General features: G+C 37.0%; 1 protein-coding gene across 15 annotated transcripts in view; it reads right to left on the bottom strand.

Annotated features, from left to right (window-relative positions):
• Positions 1 to 20482, bottom strand: part of MEF2C (myocyte enhancer factor 2C) — a 163517-nt gene that overhangs the window by 8190 nt on the left and 134845 nt on the right. For all 15 annotated transcript variants that reach the window (XM_057739499.1, XM_057739609.1, XM_057739507.1 and 12 more), the window contains 3 exons: positions 19312 to 19359; positions 3105 to 3277; positions 558 to 687 (listed from right to left, as the gene is read on the bottom strand). In XM_057739499.1, coding sequence (XP_057595482.1) covers positions 558 to 687; positions 3105 to 3277; positions 19312 to 19359 — 351 coding nt within the window. The remainder of the gene's footprint in view (positions 1 to 557; positions 688 to 3104; positions 3278 to 19311; positions 19360 to 20482) is intronic.

Below are 20482 nucleotides of genomic sequence, written 5' to 3'. Positions count from 1 at the left end.
ATCAAATGGTGAATAGAATAATCATTTTTAATTTTTAAAATATTCTATTAGTATTATTTGATGATTGTTATACATTTTTTGTATTTGGGGAGGGGAGGCAGATGAAATATTAGGGACAATTTTAATTTAAAAGAGATACACTATAGACCAAAAATGAAGAATTCCATGAAAACGTCAACATAATACAGCCTGAAATTTTGGTTTATTAGAACTACAACCTAGTATCACAAGTAGGTACATAGTATTTATGATCTAGAAATGTTTTTCAAACAACCTTGAGAAAGTGAGCTTTCTATTACATCAAAGAAATAATAGCTAATTTTCTTGACATTGTTCTTCTATATTGAATTCAGGTTGGGTTAATAAAATTTTTGGTCACTAGGAAAGAACCATGTGGATATTCACTTTCTTAGTAATGGACAGGTGATGGTATAGTGCTCTGGACACCACAGGTATTAAATACAGCTTCCTAACAGACTAATAGGTAATATCTTTTTCATCTTGCTTTTTAATAAAAAGTATTTCATGTATTATTTGAACATGGCAAAGCTACTCACCGGTACCATATGTTGTTGAAATGGCTGATGGATATCCTCCCATCCCTTGTCCTGGTAAAGTAGGAGTTGCTACGGAAACCACTGGGGTAGCCAATGACTGAGCAGACTGGGAGTTATTTATCCTTTGATTCTTTTAAAGTAAATAAAAAGATATTATTTACAGAATTTTTTGAAAGTTAAAAATACTAGATTTCAGTATTAGTTTTGCACATAAAGAGATAAACTTGGTACAAATCTCATGAAATTAATCATTTAACATGTGTCTCTATGAACTCTGCCAACCCTATCATTTACAATCCTTCAAGAGACCAGTTGTTGCCATAGTAACCCATTACATCAGTATCTCCTAGGCAACTGAACTAGTAACAAGTACCATAGCTTTATTATGGGTAAAAACAGACTATGTTGAAAACTGATGAAATATGTATACTGTACTTCCATTGTTTCAGTTTTTATTCAAATGCAAATTAAGAAAAAATTAAAATCAACCATGGTGGTTTTTATGCTCAGGTCTATACACAGCTGAGCACATGGGTAGATGGTTCATGCTATATTTTTACCAGCAGGTGGTGCTGTAACCACTTTTTTCCAGGTTCTTTTAAACTTCCCTCAAACGAGATGGCAAAGCAGCTAACGTGTATATTTAATTCCTTAGAGGAAGGAGATTAAAAAGTCATATAAATTTAAATGTCTTGAGAATTTAATTCTTAGAAAAATAAACATCTTCATGGTTTTAAATAAGTAAGGACATTTTTATTTGTTACAATTTTGCTATAAATTAAATCCTAAAATAAATTGAAAACATGGCCTTCACTTACAGAGGTGGACACAGAAAAATAGATAACCTGATGTTTCACCTGTGAGTAATACTTGAAATTAATGGCATTTAAATATAATCAATTTTGACACACACTAACTCCTGCAATCTTTCCCTTTTACTACCGCTTCCTCTCTGCCTAACACTGGATTTCTCTTTGCACATGCCATTGAAGAGAAGGACCCCCACCACTTACCAAAAGCAGGTCGACATCCTCAGACTGAGAGCATGGGGAAGGAGTTTTATTAATTAGTGTCTGTAAATATTTATAATTGGGCAAAATCTTTTCAACAAAAGGAAAAGCATCTTCTGATAGACACAACAGTTTAAACAGTTTTAAAACTCAGACTCTAAAGACAACTCTTTACAAAGACATTCTTTTTGTTTCCTTTAATGAGCTGTTTGTCTCAAACGTGAAGACAACCTATGCAGTTTTCAGCACAGGTCAGTGTCTCAACATTCATTATTTCACCACCACATTTTGAGGGGAAAAAAAAAAAAAAGACTGTACTTTGCAACCCGACTTGCTGGAGGAGGGGGGAAATTGCACCTGGCTGCCAGTGAGAGACCTGACCGACAGCTCTCAGAAACCCTGGGAAAGCATCGGTTTTAAGGGACTTGGAATAAATCTTCTGATAGAGACAGCCTGCCATGCATGGCCCACACTGCTTGGCTGTGGCCCTGTGGGAGGTTTTATTTATTAGACCCAGCCTTTTCCTAAGGGAACGCTGCATATTATGTGAATTTTTTTGGGTTGATATTCAAAATTAATCTGCACTGTGCCATAATAAACTAATCAGCTTGCAGGACCGTTTTACCCTGAAGCTTGCCACAGAGAAGAGAAAGAAAAAAAAAATGTGTTTGCAGAACGATCTAAATTTGTCTACTGAATCTCGGTTTTAAATGTTCTCTCTCTTAAGCAAAGCTAATTTGGAGAACACGGATATAAGTCTCTTTATTGTTGAATTTGGTCCTACAATATTATCTTCACCTTAGTCCTACAGACCCAGGAGAAAGAAAAATGATAGCTTTCAGGGATATTATGTATATGTCATATTTATTTTTGTAAGTGCCACAACTTTTTAATTTTGGATGTAAAATATAACCTTTGTTCTCAAAATGCCTAGAATTTTAAAACAATTTGTTTTTGAGAGGTAACTATTGGCTTGAAACTCATATTTGGAAAGATTAATTGAGGCAGTGCACGGGCACGTGATGCATTAAATATTATCACTGCAATATACCTAAGAAAAGAACTGCCAATTAATGGGAGAAAGTTCATTTAGGAATTATGAGAAAGATACTTCACTGTCAGCACCTTAAGGACAGACTTATTTAGTTCAATACTGTAAAAATCTGTTATGAAATACCTCATTTTGTAAGTGTGGTTCTACCATTGATCAAATCATATGTCCCATAGGCAGAGTACTAGGTAATGATTTTTTTTCTAACTACAAATTGGAGGCCTTAAAAGGAAATGTTTTCTTTGCCCCAGACCACCAGCCCTATAGTGGAGTTGACTGGATGTTGGTTCTTTTTTTCCGTGGAAAAGGGAAATGCAAACCAGTTACCAGAAATAATAGCTAAATCCAAACAGGGCTCCAACAATAGCACTGGTGTGTTAATTTTCTGGGAGCATGTAAGTAATTCATAAAGTTAGACAAATACAAAAACAGCAAAACATACACAAAACATTATCAACATTTATTTAAAATGTAATTTCACATTACCACTGATGGCATCGTATTCTTGCTGCCTGGTGGAATAAGAACGCGGAGATCTGGTTTACGGTTATTCATCCCTAAATTCATGGGGGGAGGAGATTTTGCTTGCATATTCTTGTTCAAGTTACCAGGTGAGACCAGCAGACCTGGTGAGTTTCGGGGATTGCCATACCCGTTCCCTGTTAATACAAAATAATGAGAGCACTGAGGAAAAACATCTAGACTCAAAAAATGTTTCTAGAGAATACACGACATGAGATTAAGAATAAAGGATTAACGGGGTGAGACAACAACGTACACCGAAAGTTCACCGGATGACTGACAGCTCCACATGAGTAACCCAATCAGTTATTTCATATTTCTCTGGAGGAAGATTAAAAACTCTTAATGAGAAGAGATCTGATAGATACCAACTTGTCCGGAAGTCAGCATATACCTTTTTCTTTTTCTATTAAAGAAAATCTGGGAAGAAAGTCAGACAGTCGTTCTGGGTCTGGTCCTGCACTTTAATTGACCAGCTCAGCGGAGGCCTGGCTGGCATGACTCACTCTCTCGGTTCAACGATGTGGGTTTTATTTTGTGTGTCTGTGTGTCCTTAAGTGAAGAAAGGGCACAGCAGCAAGACTATAATTTCTAGGACATGCAGGAGGAGTAGCAGCCTCTCACATGCTTTGCTATTCAATTCCCCGTGTCTTTGAGCGATTTCTCCCTATGGCTTTCTTCCCGTCTGGTTTGCTCTCCTCACTAAGCTAAGGGTACAAACCTGAAAAGCCCTGCTTTCTTGCTCACATAGAACTTCAAAAAACAGGACTCCTTGTCAGGAGCTGAAATGAGGGGGTGATGCCTCCACCGAACTGCTGATGCACAGGGCACAGGAGTAGCCATTAGCTGGGAACTGTCCTGAAAGAGTTTTCTTTGGTCTCTGATGTTTAGGCCCTCACTAATCGACACATGGCGATCTGAAGGTGTCCATTTCTCATAATTCAAAATATACTGCCCCGTGACAGGCAGAGCTGCACAGGGAGCCCATGCAACCTGAGCTGAACCAGAAAATCCCCTGCTGGCTTCCTCCACCGTCTCTGATTGGAGAATACGAGAAACCACCTAGGTGATCCAACAACCCTTGCTGGAAACCGAGACGGTTGTTTTCTAAAGCTCTCTAAAGGAGACAGTCAGACCTTGTTGTTATTGCCATCATCATCATTACCGTAAAACACAAGTATCTATTACCCCAGGACGAATGATAATGTGTGCTAGCAGTGGGGATGCAGAGACAAGGCCCCGGTCCTCAAAGGCCCAGCAGCCCCTTTGTGGCAATCCGACACAGACATGTGTCAAACGCACACACCAAGACAAGGCAGCCTGGGGGGAGGTGCCACAGAGTAATCCAAGTTAAGTGCTACTGGGTTCCCAGGAGGGGAGAGATTATCCAGACAAGGTTCACTGAAGAGGCAAGAACTGATGTGCGTCTTGAAAAAAGAGAGGAGATAGTAAGCTCTGTGGGCTTGTGACAGGGCACTGGGAAAGGGCCAAGGTGGCCATTTACAGAAGACGGTCAGGGACACGGTGCGGATCCTGGTGAGAAGGGAACCCATGGAAAAGAGGGGAGGGTCAGAGACTCTGAAGGAACACGGAGGGTTGGGCTGTGGAGCCCACAGAAGGGTAGCTTGTGAATTCCAGGCTAACATGTCTTGGGTTTAAATGGTGGAAATGCAGACCCCTGAAAGTTGGGGGTAACAGGCCTTTAAATGGACAGAGAGATCTACTGGTGTTGGGATATTCTGTCATTAGGAAAGCCTGATAGTGTGATCCAGTCTGGAAACTTCTGTGATGACCTGAGCTATGGTGAGGAATTGGCAAGGCAAAGCCCAGGTATATTTCAGGAGATATTTGTGGGCACATCTTTTGAATTAGGATCTATTTGAGGCACACTGTGTAGAGCACACTGGTTCTTCACATCCCATTCATTTAGTTGTCTCATTTTATGCATGAATAAACAGGCAGAATATATAACAAATAACTACAAGATTAAATCTGTCAATTGGATTATGTACAAAATTCTCCATATTACTGGAGGGAAAAACCCACAAAATAAAACAAACAAGCCCTCCCCCAAAACGTGTCAGGTATAAAGTAGCTGCTTAAGAAGTGTTAGTTGAATTTTTATGTAAATTACTCTTCTATAATCAAACTTCAAGAAAATTACTTAAATTCTCGAAAGCCAGCTAAATATGTCAACCCTCTCTCCCCCTCCATTCTTTTTACAGTTAATTTGGACAGTTTTCTGTGGCAAAAGTTATTACACGAAACAAATACATTTACCTCTTTTCACGAGGAGAAATACAAAGGATACACGTTCACTTAGAAAAACGCTTGATCAAATGGAATGCTCAGAGGAGTTTTATATTTAATGTGTCTTACTGAATCATTATCGTGACTATGCTAGGGCTTTAGTTTTAATTAATAGAGTCCACTGGATAAAAAGGGAGTGAGAAAACCAAGACAAAGTTTGCCCTCTACTTTCCTGTCAGCTGACGCTCAGACTGACAGACACACTGAATGCCTATGTCACTTATCTATTAAGCCTGTGTGAGATCTGGTTTAAATAAACAATCAAATGGAAAATTAGCTGGGTAATTTCAAAAGAAAGGGGAAAAAAAAGTCAGTTAAGCAGTGCAATGAAGCTTGAACAGATCAGAAGAAACTAAAACCCCGGCTTGGTAGATGCCGATACTGGTTTGCATGGAGGAGTTATTTTGCTAAAAGGAAGTAAAACCGCTTTATGAAATGTGTTGTCCTGTGATATGACGAGCACTGGGCCAGTGTGCGAAAATGGAAATGCTGCACGAAGGCTCTGAGAAAAGCTTTCTTTAAAAAAAATAATAAAAAAAAAACCTTCTACAGTAAACTGTGAGAAATTCCAACAAAGCCTACCCCTTTCTGCCCACATTTTAAACAATGATTTGGGGGCAGTAGTAAGGGGGAAAAAAAGCAAACATATATTATAGTTTTCCACCCAATAAGTGTCTCAAAACTTAAAAAATTGATTTGAAAAGCATTCTATTTTTCTTCTTGGACTATTTCCTGTTGTTTGGAAATTATGCCGTTTTAGAAGATTAGTCACATATTTTAAGGTGTTTACATATTGAAGGTAAAATATTTTGAACCACGATGACACTTCTTAGATTTGTATTTTTAGAGCATAAAGTTATTTTTGAGAACAAATAAATTCTGCCTTTTACCGGTGAATTTCTGCTGTTTTTAGCATATTGGGCCAGCTAGCATTTTGGAGCCGTATAATAACCATTTCTGTTTCCAGCCACCAAGCTGTTATTCTTTTGGCATAATATAGATTCAGGAATGCGAGGCTGTGGATCCTAAACCAGTGATATAGAAACCTATCATTTGAAAATCAATGATGAATACAGTTGTGTGGTTTACTGCTAAGAAGAGCCTGCATTTAAACCAGCTCGGAAACCGCGGCCTCCGCCTCACTCAGGACGCTGTGGCCTTGCATTGAGGCTGTTGTCCTACCTTAAGCTAAATTCACCCAAAAGAACGGTCTCTTTCAAAGTCAGGGGTCTGGAGGTGGGAAACGCCACCCTTCAGTAACCTTCTAAGATATAGATTCCACCTTTCTTGATGTTTTAAAATTACCCTCCGCCTGGGACAATTATGAATTTGGATGTGACTGCATGCAGATGTCACATTCCCCTGACCACTTGAAAGCACAAAAATTATAAAGCATGAGTCAATGGATATCCTGATTATAGATTATAAGAAAATGAAGAACAGACCAACTTTAGAGTTCGTTTGTTTTACAGTTTCATTTGATTAAAAATATTGTTTCACATAAAACAATTTAGGCATTCACGATATAATTTGTATAAAGGATAATAGAATCTACCTCGCTTGGTTACAAGTTTCTAAACATTCATATTAAAACTAGTGTAAATATACAGAACTTCAAATGTGGTGTTAGGAGAAAAAAATTTTTTTCTCTCCAGTTAACTTGAAAACACTTGCTGCTTTTTTTTTTTTTTTTATTGACTCCTATTTTAAGAAGTTGTAAATTCAAAGAACATATTCCTGGCTTAAGATGTTGTGAGGAGGACATTTTGCCTTGTCTCACAGAGCTCAATTGAGCATGTAGCTCTCTTTGAGCCTGAAGTTCTGAAACTTTCTCTTATTTGGATGTTCAGATATTATGAGTCTTTTCACTTCGCTTTTTTTTCCCCTCCTGGACTTTCAATTACAAATACAAGCATATAAATCCAATAAGCACAAAACAGAAACTAGGCCTCATGGACCAAGGCTAATTTTTTCATCGGCACAATCTTTTTTTTGTAGTCTCTCAAGTTGTCATCTTTGACTATTCCCACTCCCCTCTTCCAACAACATTTCCAATTAGTTACCAAATCTTTTCTTCAAAAATGCCTCTCTCCATTTCCATTGCCACTGTCTTACTTTAGGCTTTTGCTGCCGTTTGACTAGGTCTTTCCATAACGCCCCATTTGGGTTCCTGATCTCTAGTGGAAGGGTTCTCCACCAGGCCTTAAGATGGGCTGCAGGAAGACTGGGTTCCTGAAGCTGTATGCAAATTTTTGTGCATGTGTGATAATAAACCTACTCTACACTCCCAAGATCTTCTTTAAAAATCTTTCTCAAGTGCTGCTTCTATCATTGCCTTTTTCAGATCATACTTAACACTAGTGGGTCAGTGCGCTGGCCTGGCTCTCAGACCCGTGCATAGTTTGACCCTCTCTGTCTATCTAACCTAATTTCCAATGGCCACAGCTAAGCTCACCGTCCTCTGAATAAGCCTGAGTCTTTGCTCTAGCAGTTCAATAACTGGCAGTGTTCGATTTCCTGTTTAATTCACCTTCATTTTTAAGGATCAGCAAAGGCCCAGTGCTCTCATGATACCTTGCTGACAACCTCGGCCCACCTTGAACTCATTCTCCTCCAAAATCCTGCACAATTAGAGGCGAATATGACACACAACACTAGTCTGTTACTCACAAAACATATACAAAGATTATGCTGAAAAAATCAGAATTATTGAGGAATGGGATTAAAAGTCAAAATTACTGAGATAATGTGAGGTGAGAACTGAAAATGTAATGTGTAACTTGCTAATTTCAAACACCAAGGGTCTCTCCTCTTTCTGCTACTTGAGAACATTTTCTATTTTAGATAATGATTACACACTGATGACCAAGCATACCATTGAGACAAACTGCTTATCAACCATATAAAAGTCAGAAAATCATGCAAGTGCCCACCTATTAAATTTGTTAATAGAGAGTTAATTAAAGCTTCTTGTTCATCTGTTGCAACCTGTTAATCATTTCAAAGCACATTACCTTAGCTAGCTGCAAGCAGTAGACTCAAAGTAGAAATTTTCCCTAATGAAAAAGAAAACTCTGAGACGCTGGATCTTTTCTTCTACACTGACAAGTGCTTACTGTCACAGGTTGTCTCTATATCAAGATGAATTTCAATAATAATTTACTCATACAGAATTTTCTACCAAAAGCTGGGCAGCATGATATCCTTGGAAAAAGAATGGTAGAAGGGTAGCAATTAAGAGTGCATAGGGTTTTATTAGATGGTTCAGAGAGAGACTTCCTGGAGAGAGGGAATTCATGACAGATCTCAGAGTCACGACTGTGTTTGAGAAGGATGAGTATTCCTATGAAGGTGAAATATAGGTCATTTCAGAGGATGCAGTTATCAGCAGTTGGAAAAGCAGGCTTGGCTAACACAAGCCTCTCAGATCATGTTAACGTTATACTGGAGGCTTTATACTAAATTTTTACTAAACTTTTATACCATAGAAAATGAACAAAATTGTGAGTAGTAAGGGCATCATTACCTGTGTGTTGGGAAAAGAGCAACAGTGGCGGTGGAAAGGATACATTAATGGGTTAGACTGTTACAAGGAAGCTAGTTAGGACACATCGGCCGGGCGACACATGAGGAAACGGCCTGAATGAGGCAGCAGAGTTGGCATGATTTACAAGGCAGATGGGCATCGAGGACAAAGGAGGATTAAGCAGATAAATCCAGTTCCTAGTCATGAGTCTCCATTAGAGTTCCTTGGACTATACTGAGCCTCGGTTTTCACGCGCTAAGTAATGATTTCATTAGTGTGAGAGAAGCATAAAAGTCATCTGAATCAGAGACTCCCACAGACTCTCCCAAGGCAGCCATCACCAACGCGACCATGCGATATTAACAACAGCAAGCATTTTATATAGTATTAATTACCAATAGTATTAACAACATCAAGCATGCACCTTAAGTACCCAGAAAAGTACAGGCACCTACGCAGTGTAAGTGTTTGCTATTACACATGGATATAAAACACCTTTAATCCTCACAACAACAGCCCTGTGAGGTGCTTAGAGTATCCCTGTGTTACATAAAAGAGAAAACTGAAGAACAGAGAGGTCCAGTAACTTGCCCAATGTCAAACAGCTATCAACCAGTTGAGCCATGGTTTGAAGCCAGCCGTGTGTCCAGAGTCCATGTTCTGAAGCATAACACGGCCCTGCTCCTTGGAATCAGTCATACTCTGAGATTTTGAAAACCCCTCTCTGTCAAACCTCATCCTAAAATTACAGACGCATCAAGCAAGAGAGGAAACAAAGTGTGAGGTCAGGGATGTGAGACTCAGAGGGCCTCCTAAGTTAGAGGTGATGTGGAACATGGTCAACTTGGGCGTCAAAAATAGCAATTCTGGTTCAAAAGACACTGGACTTACATAAGGGGCAAAGAATGGTGATGTTCCAAACCATATTTCTAGTCTCCTTCTGGATAAATAAATATTTACAAATAGGAAATATTGGGTTTAGCTACACTAAATGCCAGAGCAGCTGTTTAACTTTCAGTGTGCTATTTCGAGCGGATGATTAAGTATGCTTTTAAAGGTAGATTTTGTAATATTTTAGTCAATAATCTTCTCCCCTGAAATAGAGGGCAAAGATGTTTACCTACCTATCGTTTATTTAAGAGACCAGCTTCATCAGAACCACTCAACATGATAGGGAAATGCCCTGTATTTTATAGTATCTGCTATTAGATATCTGGAAAATAATTTCTAACATACAGGTTATAAAAATTACTTTGTTTAGTAGTTTGTTAATGGTATCTTATTTTGGGGAATTTGGAGCAAACTGCTACAGGAAAACATTAGGTTGAACATACAGCTGAACCTCTGACGTATTGATTTTCTGTTTTTACTTCAGTAAAATGTTTTGCCCACTTAGGTTTTTTTTTTTTTTTCTCTTTCAACAGAACAATTTTGAAAACATTTACAGCACAGAGTCTTGCTAATAAACTAGAGATGTTACATATATAATAATGTTCACTACTATCAATTAATTTTACAGTTGACTTTTTAGAAGTTTTAAGGTAAGTTAGTTTCCAAAATCAGGACATTGTTTTGTGTCTCAAATAAACCTACGTCTTTTCATGTAATTTTAATTGTACACAGTAAACTTGCTCATACAACCCACTGCTCTACTGGAAGCAACGCACCTAAAATAGTTTTTGGTGGAAAAAAATTATGACCTTCTAGACTTTAGTCTTATATTCACTTTGCCCTGAATGTCTGAAATGCTGTTAAAAGTACTAGCAACTGTAAGTTATTCAGCTGTTGTAAATCACAATCAGTTTTTTTTTTTGTTTGTGTTTTTGAGGGGAAAGGAGATTTTTTTCATGGGATGGCTCTAAGGGAAGAGGCAACCACAAAACATTTGGAGGTCATAAATCTGGGAATGCTGAAAATTTCAATATGCCTACTGCAGAATGGGGGCAAATTAGATTTCTGATTCTTATCCAGCTAAAGACTCCTGATTACAGACTCTTAAAAGTAAAATCAAGTTCTTCACTCTATCTGGGGGTTTCTCAGGGAAATAATATAGTAATGCATAATGTTAGACTAAGAAGAAACTCCTGTGAAACCTCAGTGCCTTTTGTGGTGTATTCTTAGAAAAATACCCAAAGAATACACCCAAGCCAAGACTATTCTTGGCTATACCAGTTAGAGGGCAGCAGACGTTCTAAAAAGAGACTTGTCTCTTTTGCTTGACCATGTCACCCTGATGCTGAACCAGACCTTCATGGATTTCCTATCTACCCCACTCGTCCTTGATGTTTCTTGGATGTGTTTTGTTTAGTATCTTTAGTGAAATTAACAGTCTATCTACCAACTAGAACTTTAAACATTCAGCACATACAGTGGGCTCTGGATTGTGGGGCAGAAGTAAAGAATTTTTACTTATTACTGAGTTGTTTTTCCAAAGATTGGAGTCTGTGTTATAAAGCAGGTTTGTGTTGGCAGACCACTCTCATTTTCCTGAAAGTCACATGGGTCATGCATTATCATCCCAATTTTTGACAGATGAGGAAACTGAGGTTCCGTGAGTTTCTGAGACTTGTCAGTAAGTGGGAGAGCTTTGATTTGAATCCAAAGCATAAGCTGCTTCCACTACATTATTACAAAAGCCAGATGTTTCAGATTTAGAATGCATCCTTGAATGTCTCCTTCTCTCAGAATAAAGGCTCCATTTGCAAATAAGAAAGAAATTGACAATCTGATGTTTCCAGTGCACAAAGGCACTCAAAATGTCCTTCTGTTCTGAGTACTGACTTGCTGAAGGGATAGTTTTTCATGGTACCATAAAAATGATATGGAACCTTGCTATCTTAAAAAAAGTTCCACTTAACAATGAATGATAGATAGATTTATGACTCACTTAATTGTTCACTTCTTACGGTTTGGGGGCTGTCTCTTTGCTAAAAAATGAGGGGGTGTCTTCATTATTGACACAATTGCTCATTCTTTCAGTCATTTTTATAAACAAAAATATTGAGACAGTTCAAATTAGAGAGAACGTGACAGAAGAGAAAGAATAATTACTTGTGGTTTTAACATTTACACAACTGCTGCAAACACATCAGAAGATGATAATGTTCATATGAAATGTGTTGCACTGTACCGCACTGTGCTCCTTTTCTGCCTCAGATTTATTAATATCTCCTCTCTACTCCCACCCTTGAGGGTAGGGGCCGCGACAGGCACCTCTTGAGGCCCGCTAGTGCACTTCTCACGCCCTGTGCATCTAATAAATATTACTGGGACTAGATTAAACTACGCTCTGTTTTTTTGCTTAGGAAGTCAAGGATATAGATAATTATAATACTAACAGGAGCCAACATTTATTCACAAGCACTTACTCTAGGGCAGACACTGTGCTAGGTGCTGCCTCGCATCGATGATCTCATTTAATTTTCACAATCCTGCAAAATGGGAATTCACAGACTTTCCAAGGGCAATGTCATCTCTAAAGTGACTTGTATATCATGTATTTCTCCTGGTTATTTTATTATTCTGAATATCTGCCTTTAGAATATTTTCCTAAGTTACTGCTTGAGCAAAACTTTTGCTCCATGATTTTACAGTTTTTCTCTGAGTTGCTTAATACTAAAGGTTTTTTTCCATGATTGCTATGTAAATTAATGTTATCATGTTTGAATATGTAAATTGACCACAGATTTAGATTTGCTATTAACTACTATATTATAATAACCTAATATAGCAGGGATTTTTTTCCCCCTCTCACACTACAAATACAACAAAGCAGTTCTTTGCCATAGCTAGAAGTTGTAAGTGGAGTCAAGGTCAAAAAATTGTGAAAGGGGGGCATAGTGTTTAGCAAGATAGTTACCAAGTAGCTATTAAATTCAGTTAAATAACTGAAATGGTCAATAATAAATAAACCTAGTGAATACTTACTTAGCACCCTATGGACACATCTGTAGATGATACATTGAAACTGTTTAGCCAAAGTTTTGGTACAACATAGTTTCCTTTTAGTATAAAGTAAACTAAAGGAATATATTTGATTTGATCTTTCAACCATGAGACTGTTTCATGACTATACACTCCTAGAACTGAAATTCAAGTGAAACATACTATATGAGCCTAACTAAAATTTAAGACTGGCAAAGGTTTGTCTAAAAACAGCAAATTACACTCTTGGCTGACAGCCTTGAAGCCCCGAAAAGTCCCTGGTAGGTAAAACATTGATTTCCAAGAGGGGTTTTTTAACCACATCCCTCCGTCAGGATCTGGGGTCTATTGATGCATAGTTTCATATCACTAATGATTTTGAAAAGAGCTTTTCCTTCTGTGTTATCTCCAAATAAAACCTTATGGCGATGTCAAAAACAGGAAAGAGAGAAACCAACACTCTGCGAGGACAAGGAAAAAAAAATGCTAAGAGAAAAAAGGCAAATGTTGAATAAAACTAATATTTTAGTAAGAAATGTTAACTGCTTGAATTAATATTAAAAAGACCAAAGTTTTATTATCTACCACACTCTTAGGTTAAATCAGTGGGATATGAGTGAAGAGGCCAATTTTCACATTGCTTTACTGAATACAAAGACAGGTGTTAAAAAGGATACAATTTGTGAGGTCAGAAATCATGATGTACCAAAGACTCTAATATCTGCTGAAACACTCTCTAGGGAAGTTATAATCTGAAATTTTTTTTTTCCCTCTGGGCATCAAACTCCTTAAGAATCAAGTCAAACCAAAGGGTTTGAAAGCTGATGGTGTCCTGACTTAGCCTGTAACATTCATCTCCTCTTTGACCTGCCTCTTCCACTTCAACATTGGCCCCTAGAGAATGGTGTCAAGGTACTGCTTTAGCTATAATCTTCCAGGTCTTGTATGTGGGAAGTGGACACGGATTTTCTTAGCAGTGGCTGATTATCACAGGCTGTAGATTACCCAACTAGAAGACAGCATTTTTTTCCTTTTAATAAATCTACATAACCTTGGTTTGGGTTAAAAATATCATCGTTACTTAACTGCACAGATAATAATAAAGCAATGCTGTTGGATCTTTACTTATGTTTTGGGTGAACTTCCAAGGTAAAGCTGCAAATAAGTTCAGAATTTTTATTTAGGACAATTCAAACTAACATAATATTTTAAAAGAATCCAACTATTAACTTAGATTTTTTTCACTGGCTGTTTAACAATTTTTTAAAAAGCAATATAAATTTGTATTTTTATACTAACAAAAAAGTTTTCTTATTTGAGAATAACTAAATGGTATCAGTCTCCTTTTCTTGCATATTGCATTCTGAATTTGTGTTTTGTTAGGCAACAAAACTATAAACTTGTTAAAGCCAATCCTTTTAAAATCAATTTTTAACCACTTCACTGATATTTTAAATCACTGCAGAGAACTCTGTTTGGTTGATAAAGTCAGCCAAGAAATTTTTGATAAGTATTCTTAAAAACAAATACTTGCAAAGCAATGGTACTGGTACAGAATAAACATCGTATGACCTTTTCCTCTTTTCATTTAGTTATGTTTTATAATATGCTAAATTTTTCTTTTCCAATGCTAAATGAATTACAAAAAAGTCATGTTAGTAAAGTTTTATGATTATATGATCATAAAGCATTGTATGTACATGGACTCTAAAGATTTTTGTGTCTCATCCGTAATGGGAGTGTTAAGTTCAGAGGCTCAAAGTCATGGCCCAAAGTCTTGCTGGATGGAGTCTTTTCAGAGTCTGGAAGCCAGGCCTCCTTACTCAGCCACCACTCAGTGGCTTATCCATGGGAGTACACTGACATCACCAAGGCTCCATGTATTTAGCTGATATAAATTAAGCATTCCAGAAGTGACAATGCTTGACAAGCAAACACATAAAATAGTAAACAATTAACAATCAAAATAAGGAAACAGCTGTTAGTTTCTTTTTATATAAAATTATATCTAATTTACAATAAATGCCAATTAACATTATCAACCAATATACATAAATATCCTTTGCCTTATTGTCAAATAACTATGTAGACTGTGGAATTCTCCTAAACTTTCAAAGAGATTCCTACAGGGTTTTCTTTCTGCTTTCCCACCCCCTGTTTTTGGTCTCAATCAGGAAACAGTATATCATTGAGCAAACTGGTACTCTCGACTCAGTAAAAAAGCAACTATGTTATCAAAGCGAAAACAAAAGGTACCAATAGGAAAGTGAGTAATCCAACATAAGGCATTGCTGTGCTAATTACTATTTCCATTAAATCTAATGATTACAAAAACTCAATTGAACTTGATCTCACAATCATCTGTAACCACTAAGATTAGTATGTTAAAAGCTTTAACGTACAGAGATATGATAAAATGTAATTTTAAAAGCAGTGACTTTTCATTTTGGCTCTTGAAAGAACGGATTAAATAGCGGATGAATAACTGCCAACTGAAACCTTCAAACGTCACTATTACTAATGTATTATAATGACTTGCTGTATGTTTCCCTTACATCAAAAGTACAAGCCCACCCTGCTTCTTCTTTATCACCACTTGCCTTCATCTCTGAAACGACTTCAACTTAAGCAATAAGAGGGTCATTATTTTAAGAGGGAATTGTGATGGTCTGAGGTACCACCCCACATTTCATTTACTGCTACATATCAGCTCTTTAGGTTCTCCATTAAGTATGTTAAAGTTAGTAAAATTTTATTGGTCAACAGCACTCAGCCATTTAATCAAATAATTCGCTCTTCATTATACACAGTATCAGAAGAATACATTATTTTTGTGAATTACAGATCAAGGGTGTATCTTTTTGTATTTAAAATGACATTATTTCTTTGAAGTATTCTTTCTTTTTTCACATAAACAATATTAAAAACTTATGTCTAGAAAATCAACTTTTCCTTTATTCAGCTAACAAAAATTTACTGAATATCTCCCACGTCCTCTCACTTATATCTTGAACTGGGAATACAAACTGAATAAGGCACATTTGGCCCCCAGATGGATGTGTCCAGGAGAGAGATGTGTGCCTAGATATTGCAATTACAATACAAGGAGATAAATAAGGTAGGCACAAGCTGCCAAGAGAGAATCAAGAAGAGGTGTATAATTCCTTCTTGAAGAGTCAGGAAAGGATTTCCTGAATGGTTGAACTGAATTCTCAGGGATGACAAGGAGTGCTTAGCAGCAGAGTTCCAGGAATGCACACACAAAGGCAAGAAGCCTTGACACTGTTTGCAAAGTGGCAGCACAATGCAGTTAAGAGCATGGACTCTGGAGACAGACTGCCTGGTTCCACCTTGGGCCATTACTTCACCTCTCTGTGCTTCAATTCCCCCAACTACAGAAAGGGCATTAATATGAATATCTACATTAAAGGGCTGCTATGCAAATAAATGAGTTATTTTCTGTAAATTACACAGTAAGAGCAATTTAAATGTTTGCTTTTATTAGAGTTGGAGTGCAGGGTTTTTGATGGCAGTGGCATAAGTGAGACAGTTGACGACTGGAGAGTAGGGAAGGGCCAGAGATAAGAGGCTCGTGGTTAGTTCAGAAAGAGCTGGGAAACCATTGCTGGAGTTTAAGCATCTGAATGGTGACCTACAATTAGTTTAAGGCTTTGATAAAGACTAATGAGTCACGGGGGGAGACTGGAATGGGATGCAGTGTGAAGCTGGGAGATGAATTAGGGATCTCTGGAAATAGTTCTGGAGTGTTGCTATAACTCTGAACCAGGGCTGTGGGATAGTGATGGAGACAAAGCGGTAGCTTTAGGAAATACCTTGGAGGCAAAGTTGGTAAGACTTGATGATTCACTGGATGGTGGGATGAGGGACAGGTATAGCAAGCATGCTTACCTCTTTGGTCTCTTGGTATTTATAAGAACACAATAAATGTCTAATTTACTTCCTTCCCTCATGAGACCCTTTTTACAAGTTAAAATGACAAGATTTTGAAAAAAATTACAGGCTGAAAAATATTTAACTTAATTGCAGAGGCTTGCCACTTGACCTCAGAGTTTCTAACTTTGAGACCTTGAATTTCAACGACAATATTCAAAATTTGGAAGACATCTTTTGGCCATTTTGCATTAGTTTTCTGTTCTGAAAATGTAGAGACATTCTGGCTGGCCTTGTTTGCCTTGGTGTTATGTGATTCTCTGACATCAGCACTGATATATTCATCTCTGACATATGATACTGGCCGGCATGAGAAAGAAGGGGCAGGCGGCTGAGCCTGTGAGCAGGACACAGCAGCTAAACTCAAGACTCAGTGGCATCTGCAACAGGTGTTCTGTGGAACCAGGGTTAGAAAGAGCTTCTTCCTCTATTTTTAAAAAGTGGGGAAGTAACTCTTTCATAGCTATACAGAAACTGTGACAATTATATGCTCATGGCTACAAGATACGATGTTTATTATCAGCAAGGTGGGGCAACAGAGTGCTTTTGTTTTTTTTATTTCCTTCTATTTTTGAAGTAGAAGATTCTTGTGCTATGGCAGAGTCCAGAAGTAGGGGAATGAATCTGCTAAGCCTGTAAGATTTTTTTTTAGTTCAATGACACTATAGCCTATATGTGGCTAACTTTTATGCTTACAAGACTGAGTGTCTTCTTTGTTCCCAGAGGGCCATTTAACTTAGCGGACTGTCAGGGAATTGACAATGACAGCATAATTGAACAACACTTATTTTCAATACAGGATTCAAAAGCACTCTAGCTATTAAGCAGTAACAAGAGGCCACGTTCATCAAAGATGAGTTACCCATCCCCCCAACCCCACATGCTTTTTTTTTTTTTTTACTACTTCTAATAACTTTCATCACCACTACTGGCTGTTTCCATACAAGCAAGCAAACTGATGCATCGAGATACTGGATAAAATATCATAACATCTAAACCTCTTTTCTTATTTATCTTTTTCTTGGTCTTTGAGATAACCCAGTTTTGCAGCCCCCAGCACCCTCTCTACCCATAGTGTTTGGCAGAGACTTGAATGCAAGATACAGTGGTCTAGCTTTCACTTGATTCTGTAACTTTCAGGCTACAAACCATAAAGTTTTATTTTTTTTAATTTTTATTTATTTATTTTTTTTTTTGGGGGGGGTACACCAGGTTCAATCATCTGTTTTTATACACATATCCCCGTATTCCCTCCCTTCCTTGACTCCCCCCCCTCGAGTCCCCCCCATAAAGTATTTTTTAAGAGGAAAGAAATGAGTACTTTGTTTCAATGTCCAACAAAATGGTATATTCAGTCTACTCATTAATTTAACTCTACCTAATTTTTAAAAGCTAGATAAAATCGGAAGCTAGTACCATTGATTCTGTTTGTTAATTCACTGTGTAGCTCTAATACTTTTCCTTCATTACTCACTGAATTAGTGAAGAGCCAATAGCAGAAATAAGAAACATTACTCCCAAATGGATATATTTATAAAAATGTTTTTATATGCCAATTTTTAAAAATCTTCTTTCTTATAATTAGCAGGCTATTATAGTTGAACCTGACAAAATATTTTAATTAGGCTGTCCATAGATATTTCAATAAACTTGAATTTTTTTGACATTTCAAACATAACCTTGTGTTATCATGCCTGTCTCCTACTATTTTAAATGTATAGCATGTTCCAGCTGTAGGAATTACCATGGTTATTTGTTATGCCAATAGTGAATGGCGGTTAGCATTAGAAAATACTGTGCCCTTACCTCTGCATTGGAAATGACATCAGTATCTCAATAATCAAAGTAATATGAATTAATATGGAACCCTGGAGCAGTGTGACTATGAGAAATTGGCCATAATGGAAGAAGTTCTTAAGAGCTGAACTATATTTAAGGTGCTTTTCTTTCTGAGGGGTACACTGTGTTCATATTCTCTAAGAACTCACTTTAATGCCGTATGTATTTTACTAACAGTATTACTGAATGGTTATAATCTCACTCCTTCCTTTTCATTATGGAGTCTCCTTTAGAAGTGTACAGGAGTTTGGTGCTTTGTGTAGAAAGTGATTCACATTTACCGTGAAATGATTAACAAAGAACGTGATCAGCAAGGCTTGTTAAAGGTACTTTTGTGGCCACAGATGGTACCTAGGATTAAACTGATTTGATCATAACCCCAATTCTGATTATGCTGACTAGTTGAAGGTTTATTAAGGAAAGGTCTAGTCAATAAATAGTCTTCTGAGTTACTATCCAACCACTCCCACTTCATAAAAGTGCTTTAGAAATTATTGGGGCCATTTTCCCATGCCTCTCACTGACCTATCAACTTTCCTTTGTTCAAAAGACTTCTGCAAATTACCAAGTAAAGGAACCTTAAACAATGAAACATACTATAGTACTGAAGTCTCCACTCACCTGCACTGGTGCCTGCACCGGATGTGAGGTCTCCACCCATCAGACCACCTATGGATGAAAGAGGGAGATCAAAAGGAGAAAGGCTAAAGGCCCATAGAACAACACACTTTACCTTTAGTGAGCTTAGTACTCTGTCCTCTCCCAAGAGTCCTAAAATTGTCAAGTATTAAGGTCGGATGGCTGACATTTGTTTCACTGTGACATGCTGTGCTCAAACATTAAAAATACATTCAATCACTGACATTTTGCAGAATCTTTTTTTCTAAGAGATATTACATTTAAAAAATCTAGTCTTTGACTGGTCTCTAAATTTTTATTATATTTCCAAGTCTAGTTTTTGCTAAGATGATATTTTCTAGTAAGTGAAGGAAAGGAGTTAGGTTTACTTTATGCTCAAATCACCATATATTTAATGTTTAATTCTTTGTATATATATTTTATACAATTAATTCTGTGCGATGCTAATTGTCTAGAACTTCGGTCATTTCATGAATCTTCTAACAGTGAGTGATCTCATTTACTACCTGAATTTTACTTACTGATGGAATAACAAGTTTTACTGGCCACAAATTTGGAAACATATGTTTATTCACTGCTTAGCTTAAGAAAGTAGGTTAGAATTTGGCAATGTTTATTTATGAGAGTTGGGATGTTTCAAAAAGATGCTGAATATAAAAATTATTTTTATTTTTTAAGGAACAAAGTTTAGCCAAAAGAACAGAATATCAGCTAGATTATTTTCTAATTGCTATAATTATTATTTGGTTCTGGGTTTGGAATTAGAAGAAAATGTTCATTACATTTTAGGAAAATGTTTATTATTTCCAATCAAATAAATATTTTAGAAATAAGCTATGAGATTTTTAAAAATAAATGAGCATGGGTTCATCAAATAGGAGATTCAATAGCATCTGAGTATGATCTGAAAGGAATACATATGGTTAAGAAAATCCTTATTAAAAATTTCAACATATTCAGAAGTAGAGAGAATAGCATAATAAATCCTTTATACACATCTCTCAGATTCAAGATTTATCAAGATTTTTTTTAATGTGGCTGATTTTGGTTGTATTCTCTACATGAAGCTTCTGTACTAGAAAGTAATACACATTTAATTCTAAGGCAGATATTCAAGTATTCTAGAAAGGAAAAATCCTGTGAATAAATTGCT

Source organism: Hippopotamus amphibius, chromosome 1, assembly GCF_030028045.1.
Source record: "Hippopotamus amphibius kiboko isolate mHipAmp2 chromosome 1, mHipAmp2.hap2, whole genome shotgun sequence".
Lineage (NCBI taxonomy): Eukaryota > Metazoa > Chordata > Mammalia > Artiodactyla > Hippopotamidae > Hippopotamus > Hippopotamus amphibius.
This window is presented reverse-complemented; position numbering and strand designations above follow the sequence as displayed.